General features: G+C 47.7%; 1 protein-coding gene across 1 annotated transcript in view; it reads right to left on the minus strand.

Moving 5' to 3' along the window:
- Positions 1 to 13,954, minus strand: part of SPECC1 (sperm antigen with calponin homology and coiled-coil domains 1) — a 245,943-nt gene that overhangs the window by 168,041 nt on the left and 63,948 nt on the right. Inside the window, 2 exon segments of the mRNA XM_030861333.2 lie at positions 13,291 to 13,347; positions 13,349 to 13,458. Coding sequence (XP_030717193.2) covers positions 13,291 to 13,347; positions 13,349 to 13,438 — 147 coding nt within the window. The 5' untranslated portion in view covers positions 13,439 to 13,458.

The raw sequence follows: 13,954 nt of genomic DNA on the forward strand, positions 1-13,954 counted from the left end.
CTGGAAGACCACCAGGCTTTTATCGGCAGATGAGGCAGCAAAGCATCCCGGAGGCCACAGGTATGTGCTAGAGGGTGGGGACAGGCAGCCGGGGAGAAGGGGAGCAGCATGTGGGACCAGGGCAGGACCCTCCAGATTCCCCAGGTCTGCAGCAGTGATAAGGATTCAGACTTGGTGAGCTGACAACGGGGACACCCATGTGTCTGCAGCCAGGTGAACCCTCCGGCTGGGGCTGCGCTGGGGAGAGCCCTCTGTCAGCAGGACCAGAGGAGGCACCTAGGGGAGGTGGAAGGAGGGCAAAGTCGAGTTCTTGCTTTGAAGACACGGAGGACGGGGCTGTTTGGAGGGCCGGGGGCAGAATTCAGGAAACGGACGGGAGCTGATGACACGGGGCGGCATGGGTCCTTCTAGGTCCTTTACCCACAGGTTTCTTCTCATTCAAACCACAACTCTGCCATCTTGGACATGAGAAAACTAACATGAGATTAACTAACTCACTCAAGGCTGTATGGGTAAGGCAGAGTGGGATTTAGGCCCGGCACTGTGTTTCCAAGGGCTTTAACATTCCTGCTGGGCCAGAGACCAACAGGAGTCAGAGGCTCTGGCCATACCTCATGGGGTGAGGGCGAATAAATGGGGCTGCAGGAAAGCCACATCACGTGGGCGGCCCAGGTTGGTGACTAAGGGCATAGGCTCTAAGTCCAAACCTAGAATCCTGGGTTGGAATCTTGGCTCTGCCTCTTACTAGCTGTGTGACCTAGGGCAAATCACTTTACCTCTCTGTGCTTTGGTTTCTTCACCTAAAAATCAGATCTAGCAATGGTACCTGCCTCAGAGTGTAGCTTTTAGGCTTAAATGAGTTAGCCATAGGACGTGCTTAGAATAACAGTGTCTGACACATAGCGTGCTTTTAACAGATGCCGGCTATAATCGTAACCAACACAACTCATCGTTATTATTTTTGTTATTAAAGGAAAGCAAGAATGAGAAGGGACTGTTTTAGGAAAAGAGTAAGGCAATGCAACAGGGATTCCAGAGGGCACAGTGGAACTTTTTTTTTTTTCTCAGCGGCCATGGCCCACGGGCCCAGCCGCTCCGTGGCATGTGGGATCTTCCCCCGTGTCCCCTGCATCGGCAGGTGGACTCTCAACCACTGCGCCACCAGGGAAGCCCACAGTAGAACTTTTTAAAGCAAGTCACTAACCTCCCTGGACCTCAGACTCTCCGTCTTTTCATAACAACATCCAGGAAACATTCATGGTGTGCGTGCTTATGAGGTACCAGGCACAGCCAGGGATAGCAGACTCTTCACATGGCTATTGTGACAAGTGGAAATGAAATATACAACACACCTTGGCACAGGGCACCTGCTCCACACATGACAGCTGTTCCTGAAAGTTCTGTTGCTTCTACACACCATGCTAGCCCTGAAGCCCGCTTCTGAGCTCCATTTTCCCAGCCGCACCCACCTTACTCCGCCTCTTCGTGGACTTCGGGGTCCCACTCTGTATTATAAAAAGATCTGAGCCCATCCTTTCCAGGTGAAAGGATAAGTCAGACACGTTCCAGGCCAGGGGCATGCCGTCTCTCCCTACCACGCACACGGCGCGTTTGGGTGGCAGCAAAGCTTTTACGGGGAGCACTTCATTTCTCCTGCACCTTCCACAGGGAATTCCATCAGAGAAGGAGTCACGGCTTAGAAGGTCTCCCGGGGGCAGGGCCTACAGACCCCAAAGCGATCCTACCAGTCCTCGGAGGCAAACTGCCGAAGCCTCTCTTACACCGTCACTATTTTTTGAAGGCAACATCAGACACAGAAAGCTATGAGTCTCCGTTTCTAAGTCTTTTTCCTTCTCTGTTTGTGGCTGCATTCTTGGCTCTGTTTCCTAGTCATCAAGTGCAGCCTCAGCACCGCTTGAGATTTCTGGTTTGTTACAGAAGATCCCTACGAAAGGGTTGGTGTTGCTTTGATATGCTTGGTAAGTATTTTCACTATCGCTTCCATTGATATTCAAGCCGCTGAGCACCTGTACCTGAAAGCTGACAAAAGGAAACCCTTTGAACAGCTCACAGGTGAATGTAACTAAGAAATTCCTTCAGTTCCACAAAGATGGGGTGGGGGGTGGAGATGCAAAGCTTTCAAATCATCACACAGAACACAACCCGGTCTTTAAAGGGAGATAACATGTTCTGGTTGGAGCAGTGGTTCTCAAACTTGCGAGTCCATCAGAATCCTTGGAGGTTCTGTTAAAATGCAGACGGCTGCCTGCACCCCAGCCCGCAACCCTAGCATCACCACCAAGCTTCCGAATCCCTAGGTCTGGGGCAGGGCCTGAGGATTTGCATTTCTGGCAAGCTCCCAGGTGATGCCGATACTGCTGGTGTGGGGACCACACTCTGAGGACCAAATGGTTTACAGCAGCACTGTCGATGGAAATATTATAAGAGCCACAGACCTAAGTTTACATGGTCGAATAGGAACATGAAAAAACGTAAAATGAAACAGGTAAAATTAATTTTAACGATATATTTTCTGAACCCAATACATTCAAAATAGTATCAGTCTATGTAAAACACATTAATAAGGTCTTTTACTTCTTTTGTAGTCACTCTTCAAAATCTGGTTTGTATTTTTTTTTCACCCCTGTGACTCATTTATTTTTTCTTTTAACATCTTTATTGGGGTATAATTGCTTTACAATGTTGCGTTAGCTTCTGCTGTATAACAAAGTGAATCAACTCTACGTATACATATATCCCCATATCCCCACCCTCTTGCGTCTCCCTCCCACCCTCCCTATCCCACCCCTCTAGGTGGTCACAAAGCACCAAGCTCATCTCCCTGTGCTATGTGGCTGCTTCCCACTAGCTATCTATTTTATATCTGGTAGTGTATATATGTCCATGCCACTCTCTCACTTCGTCCCAGCTTACCCTTCCCCATCCCCGTGTCCTCAAGTTCATTCTCTACGTCTGTGTCTTTATTCCTGTCCTGCCCCTAGGTTCTTCAGAACCTTTTTTTTTAGATTCCATATATATGTGTTAGCGTACAGTATTTGTTTTTCTCTTTCTGACTTACTTCACTCTGTATGACAGTCTCTAGGTCCACCCACCTCACTACAAATAACTCAATTTCATTTCTTTTCATGGCTGAGTAATATTCCATTGTATATATGTGCCACATCTTCTTTATCCATTCATCTGTCGATGGACACTTAGGTTGCTTCCATGTCCTGGCTATTGTAAATAGAGCTGCAATGAACATTGTGGTACATGACTCTTTTTGAATTATGGTTTTCTCAGGGTATATGCCCAGTAGTGGGATTCCTGGGTCGTATGGTAGTTCTATTTTTAGTGTTTTAAGGAACCTCCATACTGTTCTGCATAGTGGCTGTATCAATTTACATTCTCACTAACCGTGCAAGAGGGTTCCCTTTTCTCCACACCCTCTCCAGCATTTATTGTTTGTAGACTTTTTGATGATGGCCATTCTAACCGGTGTGAGGTTATACCTCATTGTAGTTTTGATTTGCATTTCTCTAATGATTAGTGATGTTGAGCATCCTTTCATGTGTTTGTTGGCAATCTGTATATCTTCTTTGTAGAAATGTCTATTTAGGTCTTCTGCCCATTTTTGGATTGGGTTGTTTGTTTTTTTTATATTGAGTTGCATGAGCTGCTTGTATATTTGGGGGATTAATCCTTTGCCCATTGATTCATTTGCAAATATTTTCTCCCATTCTGAGGGTTGTCTTTTCATCTTGTTTATGGTTTCCTTTGCTGTGCAAAAGCTTTTAAGTTTCATTAGGTCCCACTTGTTTATTTTTGGTTTTATTTCCATTTCTCTAGGAAGTGGGTCAAAAAGGACCTTGCTGTGATTTAGGTCATAGATTGTTCTGCCTATGTTTCCTCTAAGAGTTTTGATAGTGTCTGGCCTTACATTTAGGTCTTTAACCCATTTTGAGTTTATTTTTGTGTATGGTGTTAGGGAGTGTTCTAATTTCACTCTCTTACATGAAGCTGTACAGTTTCTCAGCACCACTTATTGAAGAGGCTGTCTTTTCTCCACTGTATATTCTTGCCTCCTTTGTCAAAGATAAGGTGACCATATGTGTGTGGGTTTACCTCTGGGCTTTCTATCCTGTTCCATTGATCTATATTTCTGTTTTTGTGCCAGTACCATACTGTCTGGATTACTGTAGCTTTGTAGTATAGTCTGAAGTCCAGAAGCCTGATTCCTCCAGTTCCGTTTTTCTTTCTCAAGATTGCTTTGGTTATTTGGGGTCTTTTGTGTTTCCATACAAATTGTGAAATTTTCTGTTCTAGTTCTGTGAAAAATGCCACTGGTGGTTTGATAGGGATTTCATTGAATCTGTAGATTGCTTTGGGTAGTATAGTCATTTTCACAATGTTGATTCTTCCAATCCAAGAACATGGTATATCTATATCTCTCCATCTGTTTTATCATCTTTAATTTCTTTCATCGGTGCCCTACAGTTTTCTGCATACAGGTCTTCTGTCTCCTTGGGTAGGTTTATTCCTATTTTATTCTTTTTGTTGCAATGGTAAATGCGAGTGTTTCCTTAATTTCTCTTTCAGATTTTTCATCATTAGTGTATAGGAATGCAAGAGATTTCTGTGCATTAATTTTTTTGTATTCTGCTACTTTACCAAATTCATTGATTAGCTCTAGTAGTTTTCTGGTGGCATCTTTAGGATTCTCAATGTATCTGCAAACAGTGACAGTTTTACTTCTTCTTTTCCGATTTGGGTTCCTTTTATTTCTTTTTCTTCTCTGATTGCTGTGGCTAAAACTTCCAAAACTATGTTGAATAAGAATGGTGAGAGTGGGCAACCTTGTCTTGTTCCTGATCTTAGTGGAAATGGTTTCAGTCTTTCACCATTGAGAATGATGTCGGCTGTGGGTTGGTCACATGTGGCATTTATTATGTTGAGGTAGGTTCCCTCTGCCTACTTTGTGGAGGGTTTTTATCATAAATTTGTGTTAAATTTTGTCGAAAGCTTTTTCTGCATCTATTGAGATGATCATATGGTTTTTATCCTTCAATCTGTAATGCAGTGTATCACACTGATAGATTAGTGTATACTGAAGAATCCTTGCATTCCTGGGATAAATCCCACTTGATCGTGGTATATGATCCTTTTAATGTGCTGTTGGATTCTGTTTGCTAGTATTTTGTTGAGGATTTTTGCATCTATGTTAATCAGTCATACTGGCCTGTAGTTTTTTTTGTGACTGTCTGGTTTGGGTATCAGGGTGATGGTGGCCTTGTAGAATGAGTTTGGGAGTGTTCCTCTGTCTGCTATATTTTCGAAGAGTTTGAGAAGGATAGGTGTTAGCTCTTCTCTAAATGTTTGATAGAATTCACCTGTGAAGACACCTGGTCCTGGGTTTTTGTTTGTTGGAAGATTTTTAATCACAGTTTCAATTTCAGTGCTTGTGATTGGTCTGTTTATATTTTCTATGTCTTCCTGGTTCAGTCTCCAAAGGTTGTGCTTTTCTAAGAATTTGTCCATTTCTTCCAGGTTGTCCATTTTATGGGCATATAGTTGCTTGTAGCAATCTCTCATGATCCTTTGTATTTCTGCAGTGTCAGTTGTTACTTCTCCTTTTTCATTTCTAATTCTGTTGATTTGAGTCTTCTCCGTTTTTTTCTTGATGAGTCTGGCTAATGGTTTATCAATTTTGTTTATCTTCTCAAAGAACCAGCTTTTAGTTTTATTGATCCTTGCTATCGTTTCCTTCATTTCTTTTTCATTTATTTCTGATCTGATCTTTATGATTTCTTTCCTTCTGCTAACTTTGGGGTTTCTTTTGTTCTCCTCTCTCTAATTCCTTTAGGTGTAACGTTAGATTGTTTATTTGAGATGTTTCTTGTTTCCTGAGGTAGGATTGTATTGCTATAAACTTCGCTCTTAGAACTGACTTTTGTTCATCCCATAGGTTTTGGGTCATCGTGTTTTCATTGTCATTTGTTTCTAGGTATTTTTTGATTTCCTCTTTGATTTCTTCAGTAATCTCTGGGTTATTTAGTAGTTTAGCCTCCATGTGTTTGTATTTTTTACTGATTTTTTCCTGTAATTGGTATCTAGTCTCATAGCATTGTGGTCAGATAAGATACTTGAAACGATTTCAATTTTCTTAAATTTACTAAGGCTTGATTTGTGACCCAAGATATGATCTATCCTGGAGAATGTTCCATAAGCACTTGAGAAGAAAGTGTATCCTGTTGTTTTTGGATGGAATGTCCTATAAATATCAATTAAGTCCATCTTGTTTAATGTACCATTTAAAGCTTGTGTTTCCTTATTTATTTTCATTTCGGATGATCTGTCCATTGGTGAAAGTGGAGTATTAAAGTCCCCTACTATTTTTGTATTACTGTCAATCTTCCGTTTTATGGCTGTTAGCAGTTGCCTTATGTATTGAGGTGCTCCTACGTTGGGTGCATAAATATTTACAATTGTTATATCTTCTTCTTGGATTGATTCCTTGATCATTATGTAATGTCTTGCTTTGTCTCTTGTCATAATCTTTATTTTAAAATCTATTTTGTCTGATATGAGGATTGCTACTACAGCTTTCTTTTGATTTCCATTTGCATGGAATATCTTTTCCCATCCCCTCATTTTTAGTCTGTATGTGTCCCTAGGTCTGAAGTGGGTCTCTTGTAGACAACATATATATGGGTCTTGGTTTTTTTTTTTTTTTTGCGGTATGCGGGCCTCTCACTGTTATGGCCTCTCTCGTTGCGGAGCACAGGCTCCAGGCGTGCAGGTTCCAGACGCGCAGGCTCAGCGGCCATGGCTCACGGGCCCAGCCGCTCCACGACATGTGGGATCTTCCTGGACCGGGGCACAAACCCGTGTCCCCTGCATCAGCAGGCGGACTCTCAACCACTGCGCCACCAGGGAAGCCCCCATGGGTCTTATTTTTGTATCCATTTAGCCAGTCTATGTCTTTTGGTTGGAGCATTTAATCCATTTACATTTAAGGTAGTTATCGATATGTATGTTCCTATTACCATTTTCTTAATTGTTTTGGGTTTGTTATTCTAGGTCTTTTCCTTCTCTTGTGTTTCCTGCCTAGAGAAGTTCCTTTAGCATTTGTTGTAAAGCTGGTTTGGTGGTGCTGAATTCTCTTCGCTTTTGCTTGTCTATAAAGGTTTTAATTTCTTCACTGAATCTGAATGAGATCCTTGCTGGGTAGAGTAATCTTGGTTGTAGGTTTTTCCCTTTCGTCACTTTAAATATGTCCTGCCACTCCGTCTGGCTTGCAGAGTTTCTGCTGAAAGATCGACTGTTAACCTTATGGAGATTCCCTTGTATGTTACTGGTTGCTTTTCCCTTGCTGCTTTTAGTATTTTTTCTTTGTATTTAATTTTTGATAGTTTGATTAGTATGTGTCTTGCCATGTTTCTCCTTGGATTTATCCTGTATGGGACTCTGTGCTTCCTGGACTTGATTGACTACTTCCTTTCCCATATTAGAGAAGTTTTCAACTATAATCTCTTCAAATATTTTCTCAGTCCCTTTCTTTTTCTCTTCTTCTTCTGGGACCCCTATAATTCAAATGTTGGTGCGTTTAATGTTGTCCCAGAGGTCTCTGAGACTGTCCTCAATTCTTTTGTGTGTGTGTGTGTGTGGTACGCGGGCCTCTCGCTGTTGTGGCCTCTCCCGTTGCGGAGCACAGGCTCCGGACGCGCAGGCTCAGCGGCCATGGCTCACGGGCCCAGCCACTCCGCGGCATGTGGGATCTTCCCGGACCAGGGCACGAACCCGTGTCCCCTGCATCGGCAGGCAGACTCCCAGCCACTGCGCCACCAGGGAAGCTCTGTCCTCAATTCTTTTCATTCTTTTTTCTTTATTCTGCTCTGCAGTAGTTATTTCCACTATTTTATCTTCCAGGTCACTTATCTGTTCTTCTACCTCAGTTATTCTGCTATTGATTCCTTCTAGAGAATTTTTAATTCCACTTACTGTGTTGTTCATCATTGCTTGCTCTTTAGTTCTTCTAGGTCCTTGTTAAACATTTCTTGTATTTTCTCCATTCTATTTCCAAGATTTTGGATCATCTTTACTATCATTACTCTGAAGTCTTTTTCAGGTAGACTGCCTATTTCCTCTTTGTTTGGTCTGGTGGGTTTTTATCTTGCTCCTTCATCTGCTGTGTATTTCTCTGTCTTCTCCTTTTGCTTAACTTACTGTGTCTGGGGTCTCCTTTTCGCAGGCTGCAGGTACGTAGTTCTAGTTGTTTTTGGTGTCTGCTCCCAGTGGGTAAGGTTGGTTCAGTGGGTTGTGTAGGCTTCCTGGTGGAGGGGACTGGTGCCTGTGTTCTGTTACACGAGGCTGGATCTTGTCTTTCTGGTGGGCAGGACCGAGTCCAGTGGTGTGTTTTGGGGTGTCTGTGAACTTAGTATGATTTTCAGCAGCCTCTCTGCTGATGGGTGGTGTTGTGTTCCTGTCTTGCTAGTTGTTTGACATAGGGTGTCCAGCACTGTAGCTTGCTGGTCGTTGAGTGGAGCTGGGAATTAGCATTGAGATGGAGATCTCTGGGAGAGTTTTTGCCCTTTGATATTACGTGGGGCCGGGAGGTGTCTGGTGGACCAATGACCTGAACTCGGCTCTCCCACCTCAGAGGCACGTGCCTGACACCCGGCCAGAGCACCAAGACCCTGTCAGCCACACAGTTTTGTTTTTCTTTAAGGATAATTTGCTTCATGGAGGAAGAAGTATAGGTTCTTCTGACTCTTTTCTATCTGGCTTGTTTCTCTTTAGGGCCTGACAGATTTGGTGCAGCAAGTTAGAAGGGAGAGTAGAGAAGATTCCTAGAGAATGTCTTAGCTACGCCTTCTTGTGGCCACAGGAAGCTGCAGTTGGTCCCGCCCTCTCAGGGTGGATCCTTTATTCCCTTCCCAGGATGGTGTATCTGAGGCAGGGCTTAGCAGAGGCGGGAGGTGGGGAAGCCAGCATCTCTGAGGACGTCAAGGAGACATGAAGATGGCGAGGCGACCGCTCTGGTGTGTATTTTGCACTCACAGCACATGTCAAGGGCTCATCACCACACGGGGCTGGTGGCTCCTCTATCAGGTGGCACAGGTGTAGAGCATTCACTCCTGAAGGATAATGACAGGGCTGACCGGGTCCCCGAGATTCGTAGAGGACATAAACCTTAAGACTCTGCTTTCCGGGCACGCTGAACCCTGGCCACAGGAGACTGGGCAGGATCAATACATGACTCGCGCCTAGCCAATTCTTCTCTTGCTTTTGTTTTTAACCAGCCAGAAGCAAAGAAGCAGCTGGGCCTTCCAAGGGATGAGGGAGGCTTGGGCCAGCAGGCAGCCATGCTTCATACCACGTGCAGGCGACAGAGAAGCAGAGACAGGTGACACGAAGTCCTGGGACACCCCAGTCTATGGTCCTGGCCTATCTGTGCTCCGGTCTTGCACCTTTGGCCTGCACACAGTGACCCGGGAACCTCAGATCTGTTCCATATACTTCTTTTCTGCTCAAGCCAATGTTTTGTCATTTGCGACCAGGAGAGTCCTGACTAATAGACTTGGGCCGTGTAAGTGGCCCGTGTGACGCAGCCTGTCCGCATCAAAGCAGTCCGGGTACCTGCCTCCCTGTGCTGTGCTCAGAGACACAAGGAAGACTCACGGCAGCCCCTCACATCACCCCGTCCCATCCAGGCTCCTGTTCCCCCACCGGCTCCCCCAGGGCTCCTTCAGCTCAGGCCAGCATCTGCAGTAGGGTATTTCATCCTACTTTTGGTGCATTTGTTTTAGTTTTCCTATTTGGGGCTAGTGAAAACACATCTGTCCATCCCATATGTGTCCATCTCCTACAAAGCAGTCGTAGTAAGACGTTAACTGTGGCATCCAGGTGGTGGGACGCTGTGTTCACTGTGTAATTCAGCTTCTCTGAACGCTGACAGATTTCCGTAGTAAATACTCAGGGGGAAATCTGCTTGCTCTTCTGTCCATCGCTGTTGCCTCTTTCTCTTCTGTTCTCCGGGTTTTTTGTGTTCTTCCTCTGTCCACTGAGGCGGACAGCAGAGACGGTCAGAGCCAGACAGGTACAGGGGGGTATGGCTCTCTGCTACTCCGTCCCCCAAGCCCCATCATCCTCTTTTACAGGGTCGGGCCTGGGAATCCCAAGGACCAGGACGAGAGCTGAGAGTCTCCTCAGGAGTATCTGCTTTGCCCCTGACATTTTCCCCGTGGAACAAGTTTCCAAAACACACACCGATCAAAGGCGGAGCGGCCACCGTTTCATTGTCTTTAGGAAACACACGAGCTTCAGACCTTTTTTGAAACACTGCTTTTAAAATATTTTAATGTATTCCAGAAGCTCTAAGGGTCTGTTCTGGGGGAAATGTATGTATTCATTTAAAATCCATATTAGGGCTTCCCTGGTGGCACAGTGGTTGAGAGTCCGCCTGCCGATGCAGAGGACACGGGTTCGTGCCCCGGTCTGGGAAGATCCCACATGCCACGGAGTGGCTGGGCCCGTGAGCCATGGCCGCTGAGTCTGCGCGTCCGGAGCCTGTGCTCCGCAATGGGAAAGGCCACAGCAGTGAGAGGCCCACGTAACGCAAAAAAAAAAATCCATATTAGAGATGTCTCCCAATGTGCTATAGGTCAAAGATAATAAAAATTAAAATCATGGAAATAACAGTCAAGTCTGGGATATTAGAATAATAATCCAAATTATAAGTAGGACACTTTATCCACATTTACTCCTTGTGGCAAGTACGGTGCTCGTCCCATCTCGGAGCTCAGGGCAGCTACCTGGCTTGCCTGACGTTTCACAGCTAGAAAGGGGCAGAGCTGGGGGTCCCAATGCGGCCAGGGGTCCCGACCCCCTCTCCTCCTGTTCCCACATCCATCACCCCCGGGAGAACAGGTGTGCTCGGGCATTCAATCCACGCCGAGCGCTGCCAGGTAGCAGGTGCTCTCCTAAGCGTGAAGGACACAGCTTGTGACAAACAAAAGAGCAGATGGTCCCGGCCCTCGTGGGACTTCCAATCTAGCCATGGGGAGACGACAGTAACCACGCAGGTGGGTGTGAGGGTTCTAAGAGCTGAGAAGGAAAATGAGGCAGGGCGGGGAGGACGGGCCAAGGCCACACTTTACACAGACTGGTCAGGGGCGCGCCTGACAAGGTGACCTTGAGCACAGACTTAGGGGAGGAGAAGCGGCAGAGTGCAGGGGGTGGAGGGAGGGATGCCCCAGGCTGAGGGGCAGCTACCACACCTGGCTCGCATGAGGGACAGCGCCAGGGCACCTGGAGGCTGTGTGTCCGGAGCCCGGGCAGCCTGGGGGACTCCCCTCTGAGTCGGTGGGGAGAGCCTGGAGCGTATTAAGCAGAGAAGTGACATGACTTGTGTTGAAAGGACCACTCAGTTTCTGCTGAGAACGGAGCATAGGCCTCAAGTGAAAAGCAGGAAGGTGGTGGCATGTCCCCGGTGGTCCCCAGGAGGCGCTGGGAGCTGGTGGGAGTTGACATCTATTTTTAAGGTAGACAGCATTTTGCCGATGGACCACGGGATGTGAGAAAAGGAGGGTCCAAGGATGATGCCATGGGCTCTGGCCTGAGCGACTAAAAGATGGAGTTGCTGGGGACTTCCCTGGTGGCAAAGTGGTTGGGAGTCCGCCTGCCAACACAGGAGACAGGAGTTCGAGCCCTGGTCCAGGAGGACCCACATGCCGCGGAGCAGCTGGGCCCGTGCGCCACAACTACTGAGCCTGCACTCTGGAGCCTGTGAGCCACAACTACTGAGCCCGCGTGCCACAAATACTGAAGCCCACGTGCCGAGAGCCTGTGCTCCGCAACAGGAGGAGCCACCGCAGTGGGAGGCCTGCGCACCGCGGCGAGGGGTGGCCCCCGCTCGCCGCAGCTGGAGAAAGCCTGCATGCAGCAACAAAGACCCAACGCAGCCAAAAATATAAATAAATTTTTTTAAAAAAGATGGAGTTGCTGTTTACTCAAATGGGAAGAGTCAGCAGGGGCAGGGGCGGCAGGTTTGGGGGGCAGGAGAGATGGAGAGGAGGAAGAACAGATTCAGTTTTGAATAGGTCACCTTCAAGGTGCCTTGTAGACATCCAAGAGGTGGTGTCACAAAGGCAGTTGGAGGAGTGCTGGTTGGAGATGCAAATCTGTGGGTCATCCACACATGGTGTTAAAATTCATGAGAGCAGAAGCTGTCATCTAGAACAAGTGTCCTCACCAGGGACGGTGCCGTCCCTCATGGAGTGTGTTGGAAATCTGTGGGGGCATCTTTACTTGCCACTGCAATTGGCGGTGCTACTGACACCTAAGGGACAGGAGGATGGAGATCGTGAACGTGACAATCTTGCACAAAGAATTGCCCTGCATCCCACACGTCTCACAGATTCCACAGACACTCAGCGGTGGAGCATCTTCTTATTGTTATCCGAGCCAACAGCATCCCTTTGTTTTACATGTAAAAACAGTGTATTTCTTGCACAACTTTAAGATACACTCAACTTTCTAAGAGTAACGAGGGGAGGCTGCACTTGGGTTCAGAACTTTACGAAGAGCGCTCAGCATTCAAACCAACATGTCACGCGTCTACCCCCCCGAGCCTTCCTGGTACCTGAGACATCAGCACGACAACCCTGCATCCGTCTGCCCAGAGCTGCCACGCCCACAGGGCTCCAAGGAGCATGGGGGTCCTTCAGCGGAGTCACACGCAGGCAGACGTGGGTAGAAATGCGGTTTACTTACCTGTAAGCGATGTTCCCTTTGTTTGGCTTTTATAGTTAGGATACTACACTGACTTCTCCAAAGTGTGTGCGTAGGTAGGTGACACGGTCTCTGAGTTTCATCTCAGGGTGAGGAAGGAGGCACCCCAGCCCACCTGACATTAGGAACCCCTGGGGGGTGAGAAGGAGCCAGCAGTGGAGCCCCCAGGGGCTGCCCGGGTCAGGGGAAAGGAACACGGAGAGGAGGGAGCCCAGCGGCAGGCAGGTGGGGAGCTGACACCTGGACTGTCAGCATCCTGGTGACGCCGAGCCCGTCTAGCGGGCGCTGGGGGTAAACTCTGGCTGGAGAGTCCACATGGTCCAGGGCAGGGGATCCCAGTCGCCCTGTTAAGCTGCACGTTTCCCCTCTCCACCCCAGGGCACTCCGACTGCATCCCCTTTGCTCTGCGCCTTTAGGTCAAGCAATGCCGGGGCTCCGGGGGCCTTGCTCACTGTCACGGGGCGCCCAGCAGCCCTGCCCTGTGTGTCCCATCCATACCTTGCTGAGTCGGGACTCAAATGCCAGCGAGGTGGACGACTTGGAGCTCTTCATGCCGGGAGGGGGGGGCGGGGAGGGGTCGCACGCGGTCCACCCCACGGCCTCCCACTCTGGTGACTGGACTCCAGGGCTTGGCTGCACTCCTCATGTCTGTGCCAGCGGGTCCTTCTGTACAAGAGCAGAAAAGAAAAAGCGTGTGTCCACACTTGAACCACCTGCTGAGACATATCACAGAGATCCATCCCCACGCACCACGGGCACCACCGTGGTCATGGAGAACGAGCCTTCGGGATGGGGCTGCACATAGAGCATCTTACTGCTGAGAAGGTACCTTTGCAGCAGGTTTCTTTCTCTGGCTTCACTGCAGCTTTCATGAAACTATTAATAACACATGTGCGGGCTTCCCTGGTGACACGGTGGTTAAGAATCCGCCTGACAATGCAGGGTACATGGGTTCGAGCCCCGGTCCGGGAAGATCCCACATGCCATGGAGCAACTAAGCCTGTGCACCACAGCTACTGAGCCTGCGCTCTACAGCCCGTGAGTCACAACTACTGAAACCTGTGCGCCTAGAGCCCATGCTCCGCAACAAGAGAAGCCACTGCAGTGAGAAGCCCGCGCACCGCGATGAAGAGTAGCCCCTGCTCACCGCAACTAGAGAAAG

This window comes from Globicephala melas, chromosome 20 (genome assembly GCF_963455315.2).
Source record: "Globicephala melas chromosome 20, mGloMel1.2, whole genome shotgun sequence".
Lineage (NCBI taxonomy): Eukaryota > Metazoa > Chordata > Mammalia > Artiodactyla > Delphinidae > Globicephala > Globicephala melas.